General features: G+C 39.5%; 1 protein-coding gene across 2 annotated transcripts in view; it reads left to right on the plus strand.

Annotated features, from left to right (window-relative positions):
- SERPINB7 (serpin family B member 7) overlaps window positions 1–16062 on the plus strand; it is a 33526-nt gene extending 17464 nt beyond the window's left edge. For both annotated transcript variants that reach the window (XM_049900280.1, XM_049900281.1), the window contains 4 exons: window positions 1373–1490; window positions 11234–11376; window positions 12254–12400; window positions 15664–16062. In XM_049900280.1, the coding sequence (XP_049756237.1) occupies window positions 1373–1490; window positions 11234–11376; window positions 12254–12400; window positions 15664–16062 (807 nt within the window). The remainder of the gene's footprint in view (window positions 1–1372; window positions 1491–11233; window positions 11377–12253; window positions 12401–15663) is intronic.
- Window positions 16063–25917: the final 9855 nt, after the last annotated feature.

The raw sequence follows: 25917 nt of genomic DNA on the forward strand, positions 1-25917 counted from the left end.
TATAAACTGTCACTTCCAACTTAGGAATGCTGTTTTTCAATATCTACTAAAATTGAATATAAACATACCATAAAACAAAAAAAAATCATATGACCCAGAAATTCTACTCCTATGAATATAGCCAACAGAAATGGATATATGTGTGTACCAACAGACATGAAAAATGGTTTACATTGGCATTGTAACAAAACCCTGGAAACAACCCATACATCTACAATTGTAAAATGTATAAATAAATAATGGTATGCTCACACAGCATTGAAAATTAATGGGCTACTATAATTTTTACCATACCCAATAGATTCTATAACTCTCATAAGCTAAAAATTGAACCAAAGAACCAGAGAAAAAAGAGTATATACTCTATGATTCTATTTACATCAAGTTCAAAGACAAAATTAATTTATCGTGCTAGAAGTCAGGGTAGCAGTTGCCTTAGAGATGTGTGTGGTACTGCCTGGTGATCTGATAGAAGGCATGAGAGAGACTTCTACAATGTTGGCAAAGTTCTTTATGTTGATAGGAGTGAAGGTTACCCTGGAGTGTTCATTCTGTGAAAATTTATCAAGCTGTACATTGATGTGGCAATCTGCTTCTGTAAAGATTAGCGCCTTGGAAACCCTGTGGAGCAGCTCCATTCTGTCCTATAAGGTCTCTATGAGTCGGAATTGATTTGACTGCAACAGCTTTTTTTTTTTTTTTGGGTACGTTGATTACGTTAGTCTGGGTTCTCCAGAAGCAAATCTGGAATAAATATTTATAGATGAGTAATGAGTCATTTTTCTGGGAGTATGCCCCCAGGGAGCATGAGAAAGGGACAGAAAGAGTGAAACAGGAAAGAAGAGAGAGACAGTTCAATGATGACTTAATGATCTGGCCTGTTGAATTGGAATTGACTCAACGGCAACGGGTTTGGGTTTTTTTTTTTTTTTTTTTATGGTCAATTGGTTGTCCAAACTCTTGGAACTTTCTGAGAAATCTTATAAAATGCATCTCAGAGAAATACTAGGTCCTCAACCTTGAGGCAGGATTCAGTTCTTGAGTAGCAGTGACAGTGGAAATGAAGGGACAAGTTCAAATATACATTTCTTTTAGGCTTAGTTGGAGTCTCAGGGAGGTACAAATGGTTAAGCACTTGGCTGCCAACCAAAAGATTGTCAGTTTGAGTTTACCCAAAGGTACCTTGGAAGAAATGCTAGGGGATCTACTTCCAAAATACCAGCTTTTGAAAACCCTGTGGAGCATGGTTCTACTGTGACACACAAGGGTCACCATGAATTGGGGTCAAGCCAACAGAAATTGGTTTGGTTTTTGGTTTATATGCTTAGTTGGTGGTGATTTGTAAACAAAAGGATTGTATTCTTATTTATAGAACTACACTGAATGTGCTGAAAAATTATACAATGCCAAAGTGGAACGAGTTGACTTTACAAATGACGTAGAAGACACCATGTATAAAATTAATAAATGGACTGAAAATCAGACACGTGGTGAGTGAAATGCTTTATTTTTCTGCAATATTTGTCAGTTATATGTGAACACTGAAAACCATCACCATTGAAGCTGGAGTACTTTCCCATATGAAAGGATCAGCCCCTCCTAATCCAAAGTAATAATCACTGTTATTTGAAATTGCTTTAGTATTTGTCTGCAATGTGGTTTTGAGTAATTTTAATAATTTCAATGCTTTATACTTTTCAGAAATCTTCTTTTTTTTCTAATTTTTATTGTGCTTTAAGTGAAAGTTTACAAGTCAATCTCTCATGTGTCTATTGATCCAAGAAGCTCGCTCTTCACCAGTATCATTTTCTATCCCATAGTCCAGTACAATCCCTGTCTGAAGAGTTGGCTTTGGTAATGGTACCTGTCTTAGGCTAACAAAAGACCTCGGGACCATGATCTCCAGGGTCCTTCTAGTCTCAGTCAGATGAATAAGTCTGGTCTTTTTACAAGAATTTGGGGTCTGCATCCCACTGCTCTCCTGCTCCCTCAGGGGTTCTCTGTTGTAGTCCCTGTCAGGGCAAACATCCAAACATCGGTTGTAGCTGGGCACCATCTAGTTCTTCTGGTCTCAGACTAATGTAGACTCTGGTTTATGTGGCCCTTTCTGTCTCTTGCTCTCAAAATTACCTTGTGACTTTGGTGTTCTTCATTCTCCTTTGGTCCAGGTGAGTTGAGACCAATTGATGCATCTTAGATGGCAGCTTGCTAGCATTTAATACTAGAGATGCCACTCTCTGAACTGGGATGCAGAATGTTTTCTTAATAGATCTTATTATACCAGTTGACTTAGATGTCCCCTGAAACCATGGTCCCCAAACCCCTGCCCCTGCTACGCTGGCCTTTGAAGTATTCAGATTATTCAGGAAACTTCTTTGCTTTCGGTTTAGTCCAGTTGTGCTGACCTCACCTGTATTGTGTGTTTTCTTTGCCTTCACCTAAAATAGTTATCTACTATCTAATTAGTGAAAACCCCTTTTCCTCCCTCCATCCCCACTCTCGTAACCATCAAAGAATGTTTTCTTCTCTGTTTAAACTATTTCTCGAGTTCTTGTAATGGTAGTCTCATACAATATTTGGTCCTTTTGTAACTGACTAATTTCACTCGGCATAATGCATTCCAGATTCCTCCATGTTATGAAATGTTTCACAAATTCATCATTGCTCTTTATCGATGCATAGTATTCCATTGTGTGAATACACCATAATTTATTTATCTATACAACCATTGATGGGCACCTTGGTTGCTTCCACGTTTTTGCCATTGTAAACAGTGCGGCAGTGAACAAGGGTGTGCCTGTATCTGTTCGTGTAAAGGCTCTTATTTCTCTAGGATATATTCCAAGGAGTGGGATTGCTGGATCGTATGGTAGTTCTATTTCCAGCTTTTTAAAGAAGAGCCAAATCGACTTCCAAAGTGGTTATACCATTTTACATTCCCACCAAGAGTGTATAAGTGTTCCAATCTCTCCACAACCTCTCCAACATTTATTATTTTGTGTTTTTTGGGTTAATGCCAGCCTTGTTCCAGTGAGATGGAATCTCATTGTAGTTTTGATTTGCATTTCTCTAATGGCTAATGATCGAGAGCATTTCCTCATGTATCTGTTAGCTACCTGAACGTCTTCTTTAGTGAAGTGTCTGTTCATATCTTTTGCCCATTTTTTTAATTGTTTTTTTTTGTCTTTTTGTAGTTGAGTTTTTGCAGTGTCATGTAGATTTTAGAGATCAGGCACTGATCAGAAATGTCATAGCTAAAAACTTTTTCCCAGTCTGTAGGTAATCTTTTTACTCTTTTGGTGAAGTCTTTGGATGAGCATAGGTGTTTGATTTTTAGGAGCTCCCAGTTATCTAGTCCCTCTTCTGCATTGTTAATAATGTTTTGTATACTGTTTATGCCATGTATTAGGGCTCCTAACATTGTCCCTATTTTTTCTTCCATGATCTTTATCATTTTAGATATTATATTTAGGTCTTTGATCCATTTTGAGTTTGTTTTTGTGCATGGTGTGAAGTATGTGTCTTGTTTCATGTTTTTGCAGATGGATATCCAGTTATGCCAGCACCATTTGTTAAACAGACTATCTTTTCCCCATTTAACTGACTTTGGGTCTTTGTCAAATATCAGCTGCTCATATGTGGATGGATTTATGTCTGGATTCTCAATTCCATTCCATTGGTCTATGTATCTGTTGTTGTACCAGTACCAGGCTGCTTTGACTACTGTGACGGTATAGTAGGTTCTAAAATCATGTAGTGTGAAGCCTCCCATTTGTTCTTCTTTTTCAGTAATGCTTTACTTATCCGCGGCCTCTTTCTCTTCCATATGAAGTTTGTGATTTGTTTCTCCATCTCATTAAAAAATGTTGTTGGAATTTGGATTGGAATTGCATTGTATCTATAGATCGCTTTTGGTAGAAGAGACATTTTTATAATGTTAAGTCTTCCTATCCATGAGCAAGGTATGTTTTTTACACTTATGTAGGTCTCTTTTTGTTTCTTGCAGTAATGTCTAGTAGTTTCCTTTGTACAGGTCTTTTGCATCTATGGAAAAATTTATTTTTAAGTGTTTTATCTTCTTAGGGGCTACTGTAAATGGTATTGATTTGGTGGTTTCTTCTTTGATGTTCTTTTTGTTGATGTAGAGGAATCCAACTGATTTTTGTGTGTTTATCTTGTATCATGTTACTGTGCTGAACTCTTCGATTAGTTTCAGTAGTTTTCTTAAGGATTTTCTGTGTATGAGATTATGTCATCTGCAAATAGAGATACTTTTGCTTCTTCTTTACCAATCTGGATGCGCTTTATTTCTTTATCTAGCCTAATCGCTCTGGCTAAGACCTCCACCACAATGTTGTATAAAAGTGGTGATAAAGGGCATCCTTGTCTGGTTCCTGATCTCAAAGAGAATGCTTTCAGATTCTCTCCCTTTGGTACGATATTGGCTGTTGGCTTTGTATAAATGCCCTTTATTATGTTGAGGAATTTTCCTTCTATTCCTATTTTGCTGAGAGTTTTTATCATGAATGGGTGTTGGACTTTGTCAAATGCCTTTTCTGCATCAATTGATAAGATCATGTAGTTCTCATCGTTTGTTTTATTTATATGATGGATTACATTAATTGTTTTTCTAATGTCGAACTCTCCCTGTATACCTGGGGTATAAAACCCACTTGGTCATGCTGAATTACTTTTTTTGTATGTTGTTGAATTCTATTGGCTAGAATTTTGTTGAGGATTTTTGCATCTAAGTTCATGAGGGATGCAGGTCTGTAATTTTCTTTTTTTGTGGTGTCTTTACCTGGTTTTGGCATCAGGGATATGCTGGCTTTATAGAATGAGTTTGGGAGTATTCCATCTTTTTATATGCTCTGAAATACCTTTAGTAGTAGTGGTGTTAACTCGTCTCTGAAAGTTTGGTAGCAGTCTCCAGTGAAGCCGTCTGGGTCAGGGCTTTTTTTTTTTTTGTTGGGAGTTTTTTGATTACCTTCTTCATCTCTTCTTTTGGTATGGGTTTATTTAGTTGTTCTACCTCTGTTTGTGTTAGTTTAGGTAGGTAGTGTGTTTCTAGGAATTCATCCATTTCTTCTAGGTTTTCAAATTTGTTAGAGTACAATTTTCATAGTAATCTGATATGATTCTTTTCATTTCAGTTGGGTCTCTTGTTATATTGCCCATCTCATCTCTTATTTGGGTTATTTGCTTCCTCTCCTGATTTTCTTTTGTCAGTTTGGCCAATGGTTTATCTACTTTGTTAATTTTTTCAAAGAACCAGCTTTGGTCTTGTTAACTCTTTCAATTGTTTTTCTGTTTTCTATTTCATTTAATTCTGTTCTAATTTTTATTATTTGCTTTCTTCTGGTACCTGACAGTTTCTTTTGTTGCTTGCTTTCTATTTGTCCAAGTTTTAGGGATAATTCTTTGATTTTGGCCCTTTCTTCTTTTTGTATGTGTGCATTTATTGATATAAATTGACCTCTGAGCAGTGCTTTTGCCGTGTCCCAAAGGTTCTGATAGGAAGTGTTTTCATTCTCATTGGATTCTCTGAATTTCTTTATTCCACCCTTAATGTCTTCTATAATCCAGTCTTTTTTGAGCAGGGTATTGTTCAGTTTCCAAGTGGTTTGATTTCTTTTCCCTGCTTCTTCTGTTATTGATTTCTACTTTTATGGCCTTACAGTCAGAGAAGATGTTTTGTAATATTTTGATGTTTTGGATTCTGCTAAGGCTTGCTTAGAGAATGTTCCATATGCATTAGAAAAGAAAGTATACCTGGCTGCTGTTGGATGGAGTGTTCTGTATATGCCTATGAGGTCAAGTTGGTTTATTGTGGCATTTAGATCTCCCGTGTCTTTATTGAGCTTCTTTCTGGATGTTCTGTCCTTCACTTAAAGTGGTGTGTTGAAGTCTCCTACTATAATTGTGGCTGTGTCTGTCTCACTTTTCAATGCTTATAGAGTTTTTTTTTATGTATCTTGCAGTCCTGTCCTTGGGTACATAAATATTTGGTATGGTTATATCCTCCTGGTATATTGTCCCTTTAATCATTATATAGTGTCCTTCCTTATCCTTTGTGATGGATTTAACTTTAAAGTGTATTTTGTCAGAAATTAATATTGCCACTACTCATCTTTTTTGATTGTTTGCTTAATGTATTTTTCTCCATCCTTTGAGTTTTAGTTTGTTTGTATTTCTTAGTCTAAGGAATGTGTCTTGTAGGCAGCATATAGACAGATCACGTTTTTTTTTTTTTATCCATTCTGCCACTCTCTGTCTCTTTATTGGTGCATTTAGCCCATTTACATTCAGCATAATTATGGATAGGTTTGAGTTTAGTGCTTTCATTTTGATGTTTTTTTTTTGTATGTTGTTGACAGTTTCTTTTTCCCACTTAATTTTATATGCTGAGTAGTTTATATATTGTCTTTTCTTCTTATTTGTTGTTGTTGATTTTGTTTCTGCCGAGTCTCTATTTTTTTCTTGTATTTTATTTTGATGAATAGGATTGTTAGTCTCCTTTGTGGTTATCTTAATATTTACCCCTATTTTTATAAGTTTAAGCCTAACTTTTATTTCTTTATATCCCCGTGTCTTCCTCTCCATATGAACGATCTATGACTACATTTCTTAGCCCCTCTTTATCTTTTTAATGTTGTCTTCTTTTACATAAAAATGTTGCTGTTTCCCTGTTTTGAGTGCTTTTTTATCTTGATTTATTTTTGTCATTTCCTTATCTGGGTTGACAGCTGGTTGTTCTGTCCTGTGTTCTAGTCTTAGGTTGATATCTGATGTTACTGACTTTCTAACCAGAGAACTCTCTTTAGTGTTTCTTGTAGTTTTGGTTTGGTTTTTACAAATTCCCTAAACTTCTGTTTATCTGCAAATGTCCTAATTTCACCTTCATATTTGAGAGACAGTTTTGCTGGATATATGATTCTTGGCTGGCAATTTTTTTAATCAATGCTTTGTATAAGTCACCCCTTTGCCTTCTTGCCTGCATGGTTTCTGCCGAGTAGTCTGAGTTTATTCTTATCGAGTCTCCTTTGTAGGTGACTTTCCATTTATCCCTAGCTGCTCTTAAAGTTCTCTGTCTTTGGTTTGGCAAGTTTGATTATAATATGTCTTGGTAACTTTCTTTTAAGATCTGCCTTATGTGGAGTTCAATGAGCATCTTGGATAGATATGTTCTCATGTTTCACAATATCAGGGACATTTTCTGCCAACAAATCTTCAACAATTCTCTCTGTATTTTCTGTTGTCCCTCCCTGTTCTGGTATTCCAGTCACTTGTAGATTATTTCTCTTGAAAGAGTTTCACATGATTCTTAGGGTTTCTTCATTTTTTAAAATTGTTTTATCTGATTTTTCTTCAAATATATTGGTGCCAAGTACTTTATCTTCAATCTCAGCAATTCTGCCTTCCACTTGCTCAATTCTGCTCCTCTGACTTTCTACTGAGTTGTCTAATTCTGTAATTTTATTGTTAATCTTCTGAATTTCTGCTTGCTGTCTCTCTATGGATTCTTGCAGCTTATTAAATTTTTCATTGTCTTCTTGAATAACCTTTTTAATTTCTTCAATGCTTTATCTGTGTGTTCCTTGGCTTGTTCTGTGTATTGCCTGATCTCCTTCTTAATCTCATTCCTGATGTCTTGAAGAGTCTTCTATACTAATATTTTGTATTCTGCTTCCGGTAATTCCAGGAAGGCACTTTCCTCCAGAATATCCCTTGATTCTTTGTTTTGAGAACATGTTGAAGTGATCATGGTCTGCTTCTTTATGTGATTTGATGTTGACTGTTGTATCTGAGTCATCTATAAGTTATCATATTAGTTTATTTTATGTTTGCTTACTGTATCCTAGCTTCTTGCTTTGTTTTGTTTTGATATGCCCAAATGGGTTGGTTGAGTGAGCTAGCTTGATTATTTTCACCTTTGAAGCTCTGATGTCCTGTCACCAGATGGCTAGAGCTGTTATCAGGTATATCGGCCTGGGAGTCCATTTGCTTTTCTTGTATGGATTCAGTTCATGTGTCCAGATAGCTGGTTATCAAGTGTGTGGCACAGACTCTGTCCTACAGTCTTAGAGGGGCAGGGGTGATTGGTGTTGGTACTGGTATCTGGTTGCAGCAGGGGGTCATGCTCTGAACAAGGCAGGGGGCTGACAACTGTCCTCCGAGTGTCTCTGAGGAAAGTGCATCCCTGTTCCCTAGAGTGTACAGACAGGTGGGTTCTGCAGATGGACCATGGGCACCCAATGCTTTGGGTTGCAAGGACTGGAAGGTACCTGTTATGCTTAGACCCCTGCCGTGGGTGGCTTGGTGACCTGAGTGGAGCCATCAGTCCTCAGGCCCCCACATGTGGATAGCTGAGGGCCCTGTTTAATAGGCAAAGTGGTGTCAAACATCAAAAATGCACCTCTCCACTGCACAGCTGAAACAGTTGCAGTCTGCCAAGAAGGGGCTATTCTCCCAAAATGGGTTCACACTTGTTCATGCAGGGAGGAAAGATATTCAAAGTCCAAGGACTGTTTATGCCTGGACAGGAGCTGCTTTTGTCCTGAGCTCCCCAGGTTAGTGGAGCTGGCAAACTATCTTTCCCCCTAATTGTGAATTTATTCCTTCTCCAAGGCTGGGAGAATGGCTCAGGATGCTCTGCAGGACCTATATCAGGCCCAGGGAAATCAACAGCCACTGAAGCTGGCTTGGGGCAGGGGGTGCGGTAAAATATATTCAAGTACTCAGCTTTTGCTGAGAGAACTGTTCTTCTCTGGTTCCGGAGGTGTGAGCAGGCTGTGCGGCTGGCTGTTTCTTCCTGAGGAAACTGTGGCTGAATGCTACCACCAGCCCGCCACAACCACTCACAGGAATGGTGCCTGAGGGATCCCGGAGATTCAGATCCAGTAACTCCTCTCCACTGTTGACCTGTCTCTCCCTCCCCCTGCTGCTCAGTCTGTTTTCTAACTTTGCCTTTGATGTTTAGGGCTCCTAGCTTGTCATAAATATAATCATTCCACTTATTTTTTTGGGGTCTTTGTTGTAAGAGGGATGGCCTCAGAAATCTTGTCTTTTACATTGTATCATTTGATTGGGAGACAACCCTGCGAGACAAACAGATATTATAACCATTTCATAAATTAATAACAAGCAGAGGTAATTTACTCAATTAACCTCAATAGATCACACCTAGTTAGTAAACAAAGACTAAGAGTGGTATACAGAACATTGTTTTCAATGGCTACAACATGATATTTTGTTGTAACAATCAATCCAGTTTTTTAGGACTGGGTTTGTTTTAATTTCATATGTTACTTCTTGGTCTGAACCTTATTAAAATTATAATATTTTTCTGTCAAAAAATGTAGTTTCATACCATTGCTTTTTGTAAAAATTCTTTAGGAAGTATAGTTTACCTTTCATTTTAAAATTCATTTATCAAAAAAATATATGTAGCAAAGGTAGTACCTTCCAGATAAAGTGCAACATCTCTTTATTGGTAAGTTTCCTTTGCAACTAAAAACAATTCTAGCTAATGTTCTGGAATAAGGAAATCTATTCATTGTCATTTTGTTAATCAACTAATTCCAAAGTTAGCAGTTTCTTTACCTAAGGCGTGCCTTGATTTGTACTCTGAACAATATACGTGTATTTGCTGACTCTGACTCTGTATCAGAAATACAAGACACAGACTTACTCTCTTAAATGTAAACATTCAACCACATACAATTAGCCCTGGAAGCAAAAACACAAGGTCTTAATTTTGTTCATTCTTTTAGCAGTACATCAGAAGAGGGTCACTTTGATGATTAGCCATGACTTGTTTTTAATATACCACTCAAAGCATCAAGAGAAATTATGCAACTTTTACTTTTCTAAAAACCTAGTGGGCTTCTAGTTAGTATTTACTATTAAAGGGTATCAGATTAATAACACATTCTCTATTAGGACCAGACTAATATCTCTCTTCATTAGGACCAGTTATTTATTTCTCTTCCTTCCTTTCTCATGCAAATCTAAGTCTGATTATTCCCATATTGATAAGTACACATATTCAAGACTTAAGATGGGAAACACTACATGCTACTAGAGTTGTTCTTCTGAAAGGCAAACCTGATTCATCATAACCGTGCGCTTTCTCACCTTTTAGTGCTTCCTGAACAAGCATTCTCCACCACCTTCAGGATAATCCAGCATTCTCACAGACAGTCAAAGCTCTTCATCATCTGACCCCTGCCTCCTGCCTTTCCAACCTTGCTCTTTCAAAAGCATTGCAAAGTGTTTCACAAATACGCTTCATGTGGCCAAGCTTCTATGTCTTTAAATAAAGAGACCCTGCCTTATGAAAGTTCTTCTCACCCCTTGACTTGCCCTCGGTTCAGGCAGACACCCCCAGTCAGAGTTGGGGTCCTCTAACTTGTGCTCCAGGAGCCCTGATGGTTCAATGTTTAAACACTGGCTGCTAACCGAAAGGTTGACAGTTGAAACCCATCAATGGCTTAGTGGAGAAAGACCTGGCGATCTGCTCCTGTAAAGATCACAGCCTAGGAAACCCTATGGGGCAGTTCTGCCATGTCCTATTGGGCCACTATGAGCTGGAATCTACTTGACAGTACATGACAACAACAATAACCTGTTCTCCCAAAGCACGTTGAGCAATCCCCATTATACCAGGAGCTACAACTGCCTTTTGGGTTATTTGCCTCTCTTTTGCTGGGCTGTGAGGCCAATGATGGCATGGACTGCATCTTCCATCTCTGTAATTCAAGTACCCATAATAGCGCATTGCATCTAGCAAAGATCTTGTTAGTGTGGCCTAAAGGAAGGAATTAAACTTGGAGTTCTACCATGACCAGATGTGTCTGATCAATGCAGTAAAGGCAGTTTGGTGCCTACGGACAGGGGCTCTGAGTCTTGTCTTCCTGGGTTGGAACCCAACTGCCATTACTTTCTTGATGTGTGACTTGGTACATATTACTTAATCTCTCTGTACCTCACCTTCCTGTACAGGAAACAGAAACAATGGCACTATCTACCTCATAGAGATTTTGTGAGGAATAAATCAAATATTGCACATAATTTTACAAAGTGTTAAATACAGTAATTTCTCATGGATTGTTACCTATGTCATTACAATTATTATTGTTATGTAGTAAGAAAAAAATCTCATGCCTATATACAGTTTGTTTTTAAAAACATTTTTAAAATTTACTTTTTTTCACAATTTATTTTTCAAAAGGCAAAATCAAGAACATCTTGCCTGAAGGTAGCATAAGCTCGTCTGCTGTGATGGTGCTGGTGAATGCTGTATTCTTCAAAGGCAAGTGGGAATCAGCATTCACCAAGAGCAAAACCCTCAACGGTTATTTTAAATCTCCCAAGGTATGTAGTGCTCCTACTCAATTTAGGGAGTTTTTTCCCAGTAGAGTTTCCCCTTAGCAGGAATTGAGTTGGAGCCAACTTGACAGCATCTAACAACAACAACAACGGTGTAGCATTTCTAAATCTACAAATGGTGTCCTCAAGATACCATGGAGTATGTTTCTCTCACGTTAAATGAAGGGATATTGTTAAATATTTTGTAAGAAGTTTTTGTTTTTATAAGACCTAGTTCTTAAATTGTGTAACTTTGATAGTACTATTCTGTGTTTTATTTCTGGTGAGAAAAATTTATAGCATTCATTTTTTATTTTTAATGCTATTTAATAGTTATGCATTACTTATATAGACACTTTTCGTTGAGACACTAGGTGGGAGATGATGTTCTAAGTGCTAGATATATTAACTTACATAATGCGTACAGCAATACTTTGCAGGAGGGACTATTTTCACTGTCATTACATAGATCAGGAAGTAGAAGCACAGAGAAGTGAAGTAACTTGCCCAAGGCCACACAGCTGGGAAGTTTAAAACTCAGGCCAAAAAAAACTTGTTGCCGTTGAGTTGATTCTGACTCATAAAGACCCTAATGGACAGGATAGAACTGCCCCATGGGGTTTCTAAGGAGTGCCAGGTGGATTTGAACTGCCAGCCTTTTGGTTAGCAGCCATAGCTCTTAACCAGTATGCCACCAGGGTTTCCAAAAACTCAGGCAATCAATCTCAAAATCTGCTTTCGCCACTAAGACATGTATTGGCAGCATGTCAGAAAAAACCTACGAGATCAGCTGAGCAACAACTCAGGCACTGCTCTTATTGTACTTGGTCAATAGGTGAAATGAGATGGGCTTTTAAGTATTTTTTTGTGAATTGACTTTCAGTGTTTTGGGAAAGAAGTTACCATGATGCATCAAGAACGGAGGTTCAATTTTTCTGCCATTAAGGACCCACGCATGCAGATCCTTGAGCTCAGATATCATGGTGGCATAAGCATGTACATCCTGCTGCCTGAGAGTGACATATCCCAAGTAAGTTACCGCCACCACTTTCACCTAAGAAAACTTTTAGGATATTCTTTATTTTTTTAATTTATTTTTTGTTGTTGAGAATATACACAGCAAAACATACACCAATTCAACAATTTCCGCATGTACAGTTCAGTGACGTTGATTACATTCTTTAAGTTGTGCAACCATTCTTACCCTCCTTTTCTGAATTATTCTTCACCAATAACATAAGTTCACTATACCCTAAGCTTCCTCTCTAACCTTTCGAGTTACTGCTGTCAGTTTGATGCCATATAGATAGTTCTTTAAAAGAGCATAATGCTCAAGGCAGACATTCTTTACTAACTAAGCTAAACTATTGTTTTGTTGGAAACCCTGTTGGCATAGTGGTTAAGTGCTACGGCTGCTAACCAAAGGGTCAGCAGTTTGGATCTGCCAGGCTGTCCTTGGAAACTCTATGGGGCAGTTCTACTCTGTCCTATAGGGTCGCTATGAGTCAGAATCGACTCGATGGCACAGGGTTTGGTTGTTTTTGGTTATTGTTTTGTTTAAAGAACACATCAGGGGATAATTTTTTTTTTTTTTTATTGTGCTGCAGGTGAAAGTTTACAGCTCAAGTTAGTTTCTCATATAAAAATTTGTATACACATTGTTATGAGACCCTAGTTGCTGTCCCTATAACATGGCTGCACACTCCTCCTTTTCACCCCGGATTTTCTGTGTCCATTCAACCAGCTTCTATTCCTATCTGCCTTCTCATCTTGCCTCCAGACAGGAGCTACGTATTTAGTCTCGTGTATCTACTTGAACCAAGAAGCACACTCTTCATGAGTATCATTTTATGTCTTATAATCCAGTCTTCTTTGTCTGAAGTTTTGGCTTCGGGAATGGTTTTAGTTCTGGGTTAACAGAGAGTCCAGGGGCCATGTCTCCTGAGGTTCTTCCAGTCTTGGTCAGACCATTAAGTCTGGTCTTTTTAGTAGAATTTGAGTTCTGCAGCCCACTTTTCTCCTGCTCCATCAGGGAGTCTCTGTTGTGTTCCCTGTAAGGGCAGTCATTGGTGGTAGCCAGGCACCATCTAGTTCTTCTGGTCTCAGGCTGATGGAGTCTGTAATGTATGTGGCCCCTTTTGTCTCTTGGGCTATTATTTGCCTTGTGTTTTTGGCGTTCTTCATGCTCCTTTGCTCCAGGAGAGTTGGGACCAATTGATGCATCTTAGATGGCCACTTGCTAGCTTTTAAGAGCCCAGGTACCACTCACTGAAGTGAAATGCAGAAGACTTTCTTAATAAAGTTTGCTATCCCAATTGATCTAGCTGTGCCCTGAAGCCTGCCTCTGCTACTCTGTCCCTTGAAGAGTTTGGTTGTATTCAGGAAACTGCTTAACTTTTGGTTTAGTCCAGTGGTGCTGACTTCATCAGGAGGTATTTTTGGTTTAAGGTTTAGAGATTTTCTCGGGGCAGTAGTTTTGGGGGTTCATTCAGCCTCAATGACTCCAGAAAGTCTGTACTCCATGACAATTTAAAATTACATTCTGCATTCCACATTTTCCTCCCTTTTGATTAGAATTTTCCTATAGAATCTTTAATCAAAATGTTCAACAATGGTAGCTGGGCACCATGACTTTTAGGATACTCTTGTCTTTTTATCCATATTACTGGAATATTAGAGACTGACTCATTCAAGTATTTGATAAATATTTGACAAAAAGAACCTGTTATGTGCCAGAAACTCTTCTAGATGTTGAGATTGACTTACCTTCTCTGAGTATACTTTGAGTTAAATATTTGTAAAGCTGGGATTCTCTCAAAATCTCAGCTGTGGAGGCCAAAAGGCATGAGCTTAGGTCTTCTTGTCACTTGTCCATGAAAACAGTCTTTCATGCACTATTGACTTTTTTTTTTTTTTAACTGTGCTTTAGGTGCAAATTTACAGGTAAAATTAGTTTCTTATTCAAACACACATACACATATTGTTTTGTGACATCGGTTGTAATCCTGCAATGTGACACCACCGTCTCCCTTTCCACCCCAGGTTCCCCATGCTCATTCATTCAGTTTTCATGCCCTTTCCTGCTTTCTTGTCTTGCTTTTGGGCAGGAGTTTCCCATTTGGTTTTATATATTTGATTGAACTAAGAAGCATGTTCCTCATGTGTGTTATGGTTTGTTTTATAGGTCTGTCTAATCTTTGTCTGAAAAATAGGCTTCGGGAGTGGCTTCAGTTCTGAGATAGCAGGGCGTCTGTGGGCCATAGTCTTGGGGAAGGGACGGTTTCCTCCATTCTCTGTCAGACCAATAAGCCTGGTCTTTTTTTTGTGAATTTGAATTTTGTTCTACATTTTTCTCCCACTCTGTCTGAGATTCTCTATTTTGATCCCTGACAGAAGGGTCGGTGGTAGTACACTATTGATATTTTGATAGACTAAGCATCTTCAGGCAGGTATGATACGATGGAGTTTTGAAGTCCAGCCCTTTGAGAATTAAAATACATGGTGTCCTCCGTGCTGCTGTTCTTTAGTGTAAAGCAGAGGTTGGGGTTGCTCTATGACTGGAGTAGCAGGAGCAGGGGACCAGAGCAGTGGAAGGCAGACCGTGGGGCCAGGGAACCAGGCGCCATCACTTCATCTCAGAGCTTAATCTTTTTTCAGCTCTTCTTCTCCTCTTCCTGGATTTGGCTGAGTATGTGTCCTAAAATCCCAGAGGTCTAGACCTCATTTCCCTTTTCTGCACTCCCAGTCAAAGGTAATAATAGACACCGTTTACTGCACACCAACTATGTGCCAGGCCACATGCTATGCAGTTCATTTATATCATCTCATTTGATCCTTATAACAACCACATGCTATAGGGACAAGAGGAGGCTCTTGGAACTTAGTTGTCTGATATTTATAAAACCAAAAAACCAAACCAGTTGTTTTTGAGTTCATTCTGACTTATGGTGACCCCATGTGTGGCAGAGTAGAACTGTACTCCATAGGGTTTTCACGGCTATGAGCTTTCACTAGCACATCACCAGGCCTTTCTTCCAAGGTTCCTCTGGGTGGGTTCAAACTGTCAAACTTTTGGTTAGTAGTTGAGTGTATAACTATTTGTACAACCCAGGGACTTCTGTCTCTGTTTCTCTGTCTCTATGTGTATACATATATATATATATACACTCACACACACACTTAAACGCAAATATCCAGGAGAAGATAATTATAGAAAATGATACATCTTTGTAGTTGTCGTTTTGACTGTTCTTAACCTTGTAATTCTAAATCGCCTTTCACTTGTTTCTACAGATTGAAAACAAAATGACCTATCGGAATCTAATGGACTGGACCAGCCCAAGAAAAATGAGCTCTCAGTATGTCGAGGTGTTTCTTCCACAGTTCAAGATAGAAAAAAATTATGAAATCAAACACTATTTAAGAGCTCTAGGACTGACAGATATCTTTGATGAATCCAGAGCAGATCTCTCTGGCATAGCCTCAGGTGGTCGTCTGTATTTGTCAAAGTTGATGCACAAGTCTTACATAGAGGTCACAGAGGAGGGCACCGAGGCGGCAGCCACCACGGGAACTAACATTGTAGAGAAGCAACTCCCTGAGTCTGTGGTGTTCAGAGCAGATCACCCATTCTTGTTTTTCATCAGGAAGGATGACATCACCCTGTTTAGTGGCAAAGTCTCTTGCCCTTGAAAATCAAATCAGCTTCTACTACAATCGTGTGTGGAACATAAAAGAGCCACCACAAGTGAATAGATATGAGTTTAGTTGGAAGTAGGTGGTATTTCCTTTGGGCATATTTCCTCATTGCATCGGTCAGAAGATGATATTGATGACTTGACCCTTCTGAGATACATGGTTGATTATCCTGATCCCTGCTCTTAGCACCTCTACCACCACCTGTCTCATCCATGCTCATTCTGTGACTCTCCCTGGTAACCACACTTACACACATCTGTGCCTAACATCCGAGAGTTGTGGACAGTGCTCCACTGGTAATGATGACGTAGAAGTAGTCCTACGAATCTCTCTTTTAAATTCTACATTGATCACAGATTTTCTAGTTTCATTGTGAATGATCTGGAAAATATATCTCTGCTGACCTAAGAAGACATTAAAGTTTAACACAACTGATTTGAAATCAATGTATAATACGGAGTCTAAAAACAGAGATTGGAATTGAGGACCAACCAAAATACTTCATTAATAATTTCAAGTTGACATCTTTTGGCCTTTCCTTGACAGGGACTTAATATGTACATAGTTTTTCAAATATTAAATATCTTTTAACTGTTGGCAGTTGCTTTTTACAGTATATTATTTCATATGCTGCACAGTTATGTTTTTTCTCTATCAGAATAAAGAGATCCAACACACTTGTACAGTATGATTGTTCTCCTTTATTAAGTATAATACTACCAACACTCTCTTATTTTCCTAGGCCAAGCAAGCAAGGAATGAAAAGAAATAATGTTTTCTTTCAATGTAAACCTGATTTGGTTTGATGATGCTAATTTATTTCACACGAATATTACCTTTAAAAATACTTCCATAGGCTGATGAACTAATTTTTTAAATACTAGGATTCAAGTCCATTAGGGAAAATGATTTTTAGATTTGCATGTATGATTATTTTTAATAAATCATTAAGTAGCTTTCCAAAGCTGATTAAAGAATAAATTGAGAATCAATAGACCATGCTGAGTTTACTTAGGATTTTGTAAACAATACAGCCTATTGAGTTGTGTCTTCATCAAAAAAAGACTTTTCCCCCAATAGGAACAAGACAAATCAGGTTTCCTTGTAGCCTGTATAACACGTCTGTGGTGCTTAGAACTAGACCTGGCAGATGATTGGTTTTCAACAAATATTATGGAAACCGTGAATGTGGCATGAATCAATAAATGTGACATGATCTGAAAGATGTCAAAACTCCCTTGACCAAAATACTTAAACCACTAACATGCCACACCTGAAATAACTCTCACGTCTTTCAGGGACCTTTATAAGGAATGTATTTAACTGGTGTGCAGTTTCATGTGCTCTGATTTTTCTGATTAACTCCATTCCTATCTATTGCCACTAAAAATAATATATCCCTCAGGGAATGGAATGCAGGAAGATACATTCTGATGGTGGCCATGCATCCCCCAGCCCCCAGAACTATACTTGACATACAGGAGGCACTCAGTGTGTCTGTACAGTGAATATAGTCTTTAGTTCCAAAGGTGTGATTCAGGATGGAAGTGAGACCTCAGGAATGGTTCTAGTATAAGGCTAGATCACTGATCTTGTAGTGGATTTCTTTTTATACACTCAATGACTTTCTATGTCTCAGGGTCACGTTTCTGCATCTTGCGTGTTAACAGTAGGTGTTTCCACAGCTCTCCTCTTACTCAAAATTCTCTCTCTGTATGATCCCATCCAGTAGATGACTTCAGTAATCACTGAAGACACCCTTCCAAATTCACAAATTCCTCCTGAATAAGTCCACCTAAATGCCCTGCAGTAAAGCTGAGCAGGTCTGAGAGGGAACACATCACCACCCTCCTGATAAGCTACACCTTCTCAGGTGCCCACTTTTGGTTAACAACATAATATTGTCTAAAAACTCAAGCTCAAAAGTTCAAGATTATCTCTTTCACATTGGAACTGTTACTTGGTATTACCACTAAAATATCTCTTAAATGTGTCCCCTTTTCTTTCTTCCCACCCACACTGTCCTGGTTTTGATAACATACTTCTCTGGATTACTCTCAGATCTGGTCTGCTTGCCTCTTGTGGCTCTTCTTTCCCTCTCACTCTTAAACCCACAGTCAAGGAGATATTCTACTATGCTTTTTTTCTATAAATGCCAGCTATCTTCCTAAAACCCACACTGGATCAAGCCATCTTCTTACAAAATACTGATGGCTTTTCATCACCCAAGGACAGAATTCAAATTTTCTAGTGTGGCATTCAAAGCCTTCCATATAGTACCCTATCTTCCTTCTCAGTTCGTTTTGCCTCACCCCCACCAAGGACACTAAGCTTTAGGCATTTTGAACCCAAATTCACTATTTCCATGCTGCTTGGTCTGGTCTGCCTCTTTGACTGGATGCTCCCCACCCTGTCTTTTCTTGGTAATACTTATTGAATTGTTCAAGAACCTGGTCACATTCATGTTCTCTGTGGAAATTTCTACTTGGTTGAATTCACACAATAAAATTGCACATCCTTTAATGAAAATTGTGCTAAAATTTCTTGCTAAGTATTGCTTATGTGTGTGTATGAGTGTGTGTACATATGTTCCTAAATTATAAACTCATTAAGGGCAGGGTAAGACATATGGTAGGCATCCTTTCCTCATTTTAAATGAATAATTTCCTTAAGGTCCTGAGACAGGAACAAAATCAACCAAGAGTGGAGTGCAGAGACTGTAACTAGACAACAGGGCCTCTTGACAGTATTCATTCGTGCTTTCATCAGTGACTCCCAAAGAACTTTCTATGTTCTGTCACATATCAAAGCCTATGCAAACGCAGGACCTCTAAAGTGGTAGGGAGAGCACTGTGGGGTCTTTTCTTTCTGTAGGAGCAAGAGGAAACTTTTGTGAGTGATCTTTCAATGGAGCATCATCGTCACCATCTTCACCATCATCTTTATCATCATCTCTGCTTTATCATCAACAATACACTTTCACAGCCCCCATCTCAATTCTCACTACAATACTGTAAGATGGAAATTATGTTTATAATTATTCTCATTTCATAAGAAAAACAAGGTTCAGAGAGATTAGACAATTGCCCAGGATTGTGAGTGTTCTTTCCCTTGTACACGCTGCCTAGGACATCATCACAGATCTTACTTGAGCCTTGGGCATGCCTAGAGTCCTCTTGCCTCATGTCCCAACACCTCAGCAGCTTATTTCTTCGTTAACATGCCTCCTTCCTGACTCCAAATGTCTCTCATGCCTCAGGCTCTCCTGGGACCCCACACTTCCTACGATTTTAGACAAATCTATAAATAGATACCTGTGCATTCTTATATTTGGGGGTTATTTACACTTGTAGGTGATTTCACTTGGCTAGATATTGTTTCTCCTAGTAATATACTCACTGAAAATTTATATAATAATAATATAAACTCTCCTAATAATAAACTGAAGCCCTGGTGGCACAGTGCTTAAGAGCTCAAGGTGCTAACCAAAAAGTCAGCAGTTCGAATTCAACCAACCACTCCTTGAAAACCCCATGGGACACTTCTACTGTGTCCTGTAGGGTTGCTATTAGTTGAAATCAACTCAAAGGCAATGGGTTTGGGTTTGAATAATAAACCGTCCCAAGTATAAACTCTCTGAGAGAGGGGACAGTTATTTTCCGCTCCCCTTGTAATCTCTCCCCAGCACATTCTATACCCTTTACTGACAGACAGATTCTACTTATCAGCAGAGAAAGACAACATATATCTTTAACCACCCGGGTGTCTCTCAACACTAATGTTTCATTTCTATGCCCACAGAAAAATCTGGAATATGTGAAGATCCATGGCTAGAATAACCTAGTCCTCCCTTTTAGATGCAGCAGTGTCTTCAAGAAGAGAAAGCCAGGGTGATCTTACCAAAATACAGGTAACAGGTTGGCTAACAGCACTTAACTGTGTCATTAAACACTCCTTTGATACTCCTTTTTCCTTCTCCCTATTCCTTGCTAATAGCATTGAGTTCAAACAAAAACACCATTGTACCTGAAACGTGCAAATGCTTTAGTGAAACAAAAGTGGCTAACCGCTCATAAATATTTTGAGTTTTATTACTGGCTTGTGATTTAAACAAAGAACATAATATACCCGTGTTGCTGCATTGGGAAGAAGAGAAAGGGGAGAAGAATGGAAAGGCAACTGAGCAAAGAAAAAAAAAAAAAAAAAAACAGAAACTTCTCTAGACATTTTCAAAACAATCCATTTTTAAATGTGAAATTCATTTCCAAGTTTGCCTCTTCGGACCAGACTTTTCAATGCTGCTGAGAGTTTGATTCTTATGGTAGAAGGAACTGTCACAGCTTTCAGTCGCAGAGTGTGATAAGTACCATGGATGGGGATAGGAGTGTTGTGGCAGCATGGAACAGGGGTTTCTAGCCTGGTTCTGGCAGGATGGGAAGACTTCCTGGGGGGAGGGATACTTGAGCTCAGACCTGGAAGGGTGAGTACAGGGAATTAGGAAGAGAGGGGAAGACAGTTCCAGGTGAGGAATGGAATGTTCCAAGGGCCAGAGATGAGAGACTACGAGGGGCCTCTGAAGGACAGCAGGTGTGACCATAGGCTGCACAGGGCAGAAAAGCAGTGAAATATGGGGCTGGGAAGCTGGGGCAGCAGGTCTCAAAAGCCCTCATAAGCCATGATAAGGAGTTTGCCTTTATTCTAAGTCTAGTGCAAAGGCATTGACGGGCTTTAAGGAGGGGAGCAGCACTCCCAGGCTTACATTTTTCATGGACTGCGTTTGCTGATGTGTGGAGATGGGGCTAGAGTGTTCAAGACTGTTCCAGGAAGAACTGGGCACAGAGAAATGAGGGTGGCCTGGACCAGAATGCAGGTCTTGGTAGTGGATGGAACGGCAAAGTAGAGAGATTTAGGAGGTAAACTGAGCGGTCAGGACTTTGTGATTTGTTCAATGTAGGGATAAAAGAGAATGACTTCTCAAGACTGAATTTAGCAATCTTTAAACATCTTCAGAATCAGGAGTTGGAGCACAGAGGATGGGAGTCAGAAGAAAGTGAAGGGCTGCACTGCAGTGGCACCCATAGGAGGCTGCTGGAAGCTCTGATTGTCAGGGTTCTTTACTTTTTGGAAGAGATATCTCCTTTTGAGAATCAGATTTAAAAGTACCAAAAAATGCACAAATACACAAATTTATGTACATAAGTTGAAGAAGTTCAAAGATCTCCTGAATCTATCCACAGATCCCCTGGGTTAATAATCCCTGCTATGTCTACCTCATTTAGGGTATCCTGAGTAGAAGCCATCCATTGTGGCACAAAGAAAATCAAGTGCAAGAACCATGGGTCTCTGAGTGGGTGCCATTTCTGTGGACCCAGGGCTCCAGGGATGACCATGTGGAATGATCTGTGCCTTTAAAAGTTCATAATGTCTATCCCAGACAGTAGGCGAGGACACACACCCTCACTCCTATTAGTCAGTCTTTACAGGCAAGAAATTTTATGGACAAGAGAAACCGGCCAAGGTTCTTTTGTTAGTGAAATGTTTACAGGTAATAATAGCACAGAAGTAATAGAACACGCCCAGCCATGTCTTTGAAAATAACCCCTTGGCTCTTTGAACAGCTTCCTAGTAAATTATTAAGTGTTTCTTCTTTGCTTTTTTAAGTACCTGTTCCTTGGGTGTCTTGGGGAACAAACAGCATCTACAGATGAATCAAAGTCCCTGTGTAGTTGAGGAAATTATATTTTTATTGTAAACACCTCTTCTTTCCCTTTTTCTCCTTGAATCAATCCACATCCTCCTTAGGACTTCATACAGGAGGACTGACGTTCTCTAGGTGGTGGACAATCTCTGACTCAAGGTAAGTTTCTCTGAGATTCCAGAGAAAATTTGAAGAGCCATTTTCAAGTTCATTTTCTCTCTAGAGCATGATGGAGTACCATCACCTTTCCCTTGCTCACATGTTCTGATACAGGTCCTTAACTACTCAGCGAGTAATACCGTGTCTCTGTTTTAAATACCAGATGAAAGTATTGCTACCTGGAGCATTCAGGATGCTGACTTGGCTCTTTGAATGGGCAAGATTTTCTTGAGAATCCTAATACTTTCCTCTCAAATCCATGACTCTTCTGTGATCTAAATCCAAATAGTCCATTCATCCTGGATGCCTTCCAATTACATTTTAGATTAGATTATTAGATTGTTTCATTTCCTCTTTTCCCTTTCTGAGAACTTCAGAACCCAGTGGAATCATCAGAAATTTTCCTATTGGCTTGTGTGCCATTTTCTCTTCACATTCTATAGGGTAAAGACAGTGTTCAATTGTCTGATACAGTGGACGTTGCCAATTCTGTTTTGTGAAGGCCATAATCCAAGCTTTTACTGTTGCATCTACATTTATTTTAAAAATGAACTGTAAATCCACTATAAAATTCTGTAAAGTGGGCTGCATAATTCATTTCCCATTGTAACTATATTTGGTGACTATGTTATGTTACACAAAGACCAAAAAACCCATTGCTGTCATTTCTGATTTATAGTGACCCTATAGGATAGAGTAGAACTGCCTCATAGGGTTTCCAAGGAGTGGATGGTGGATTCGAACTGCAGACCTTTTGGTTAGTAGCCTGAGCTCTCAACCACCGCACCACCAGGGCTCTGCCTACACAAATCTGGTTCCATTTTATAGAAATGCAAAGGATCTAAATCTTGACTTTTTTTTTCCTTTTTACTACCTTGAATCTTTTTCTTCTGTTACTTAACCTCTTCTTCCTTTGGATATGTTTTAATTTTCAAAAATAGAAGCTTTCTCTTTCTGCGTGTTTGTATGCATGTGAGTAATTTCATAAATGGAGCTAATATAAATGCCTAGATTTGACTTCAGTTGCACCCAATTTGTGTCAGCTAATAATTTGTTGGGGGAATTATTTATGAAAAAGAAGAAAAAAAGTTTAAGACATAGTAGTTTAATCTGTAGGAATAAATTGAAAGTGAGAAGTTCTTAAGGAAGCCAGATGAAATAAGTTAACTTAACCAGGATGTCTAATATCAGTCAGTAGAGAAAGTGTCCTATGGGTAGACTGAACACAAACATACAGAATTATTTCCTTAGACTAGGTTCTAGGAAACCAAGGCCATTTCATTGTTCTATGAAGTCAGCGGCTTCAGGATGATGCGGAACATGGTAAGACCAGTGAATTCCATGAGCATGGGCCCATTGCAGCACTTCATTTTCTGTGAAGTTAGTTCCTTGATCTGTGTGGGATACCATGACGGTGGATAAGGCATTCTGTAAGTCCATGGATGACAGTTTTGGCAGAAGCATTGAGTGAAGGGAAGGCAAATTTGTATCCAGAGTATATGTCTATCCCAGTAAGAACAAAACGCTGCCCTTTCCAAGGTGGAAGTAGTCCAATGTAATCAACCTGCCACCAGGTTGCTGGCTAAACAACCCTAGGAATGGTGCAGTATCAGGGACTCAGTGTTGGTCTCTGGTGCTGGCAGATTGGGCACTCAGCAGTGGCTATAGCCAAGTTGGCCTAGGTGAGTAGAAGTCCGTGTTGCTGAGGCCATGCATAACCTCCATCCCTGCTACCATGGCCACTTTGTTTATGAACCCATTGGGTAATGATGGGAGTGGCTGGGGAAAGAAGATGACTGGTTTCCACAGAATGTGTCATCCTATCCAGTTGATTATTAAAATCCTTCTCTGCTGAGGTCACCCTTTGGTGAACATTCACATGAGACAATATCTTCTTTCTGTGGCCCATTCAAAGAGGTCTGTCCACATACCTCTCCCCCACACCTCCTTGTCTCTCATTTTCCAATCATGTTCCTTCCAAGTCCCTGACCATCCAGCCAAACCATTGGCCATAGCCCATGAATTAGTATACAATCACACATTTGGCTATTTCTCCTTCTAAGAAAAGTGAACCACCAGGTGCAATGCTTGAACTTTTGCCTATTAGAAGGATTTCCCTTCACCACTGTCCTTCAGGGAGCCCCCAGAAAGGGGATGTAGTGCTGTCGCTGTCCATTTTTTAATGGTGCCTGCATGTCATGCAGAACCATCTGTAAACCATGCATGAGTTTTCTCTTCCTCAGTCAACTGATCATAAGGAACTCTCCCATGAGGCCATAGGTGCAGGCTGGGAGAGGGCAGATAATGTGACAAGAGTGGAGGCCATGGGCATTCAGGCCACTTCCTCACACAACTTACTTGTGGCTTCAGGTCCTGCTTGGGCCTGATCTCATATATACCACCTCCATTTAACGATGGAGTGCTGATGTGCACGTCCAATTTTATGGCTCTGTGGATCAGAAAACACCCAGTTCATGATGGGGAGCTCAGGCCACATGGTGACTTGGTGGCCCATGGTTAAGCATTCAGTCTCTACTAAGGCCCAGTAACAAGTGAAAAGCTGTTTCTCAAAAGGAGAGTAGTTATCTGCAGAGGATGGCAGGGCTTTCCTCCAAAATCCTAAGGGTCTGTGTTGTGTTTCACTAATAGGGGCCTGCCAAAGACTCCAAACAGCATCTCTATCTGCCACTGACACTTCAAGCACCATTGGATCAGCTGGATCACATGGCCCAAGTGGCTGAGCGGCCTGCACGGCAGCCTGAACCTGTTGTAGAGCCTTCTCTTGTTCTGGGCCCCATTCAAAATTAACAGCTTTTTGAGTCACTTGATAAATAGGCTGGAGTAGCACACCTGAATGAGGGATATGTTGTCTCCAAAAATCTAAAAAGGTCAGCCGGGCATTGTGCCTCCTTTTTAGTTGTAGGCGGGGCCAGATGTAACAACTTTTACTTCACTTTAGAAGGAATATCTCAACATGCCGCACACCACTGGCCACCTAGATTTTTCATTGAATTAATTCAAAGGGTCCTGAATTTTTGTAGGGTTAATTTCCCACGCCCTAGTACACAAATGTTTTACCAATAAGTTTAGAGCCATTGATACTTCCTTACTAGGTTCAATCAGCATAACATCATCAATGTAATGGACTGACATGACATCTTGTAGAAGGGAAAGGCCATCAGGATCCCTGCAGACTAAAGTATGACATAGGGCTGAAGAATTGATATACCCTAAAGGTAGGACAGTGAAGTTATATTGCTGGCTTTGCCAGCTGAAGCAAACTGCTTTTGGTGGTCCTTTGAAATAGGTATGGAGAAAAAGGCATTAGTCAGATCAATAGCTGCGTACCAGGTACCAGGAGATGTACTAATTTGTTCAAGCAATGAAACCACATCTGGAACAGCAGCTACAATTGGAGTCACCACCTGGTTAAGTTTTTGATAATCCACTGTCATTCTCCAAGATCCATCCATTTTTTGGCAAGGCCAAATAGGCAAGTTAAATGGGAATGTGGTGGGAATCATCACTCCGGCATCCTTCAAGTCTTTGATGGTGGCAGTAATCTCTGCAATCCCTTCAGGAATGTGGTATTGCTTTTTGTTTGCTATCTTCCTTAGTAGGGGAATTTCTAATGGCTTCCACTTGGATTTTCCTACCATAGTGGCCCAACCTCCACATGTTAGGAATCCAATGTGGGGGTTCTTTCAGTTGCTGCATATGTCTATTCCAATTATGCATTCTGGAACTGGGAAAATCACTACAGGACAGTTTTGGGGACCCACTGAACCCACTGTGTCGCAGACCTGAGCTACGACTTCATTAATAACCTGGCCTCCATATGCCCCTACTCTGACTGGAGGCCCATAGTGATGTTTTGGGTCTCTTGGAATTAGTGTCAGTTCAGAGCCAGTGTCCAGTAGTCCCTGAAAAGCCTGATTATTTCCTTTTTCCCAATGAACAGTAATTCTTGTAAAAGGCCATATATTCCTTTG

This window comes from Elephas maximus, chromosome 11, assembly GCF_024166365.1.
Source record: "Elephas maximus indicus isolate mEleMax1 chromosome 11, mEleMax1 primary haplotype, whole genome shotgun sequence".
NCBI classification, from domain to species: domain Eukaryota; kingdom Metazoa; phylum Chordata; class Mammalia; order Proboscidea; family Elephantidae; genus Elephas; species Elephas maximus.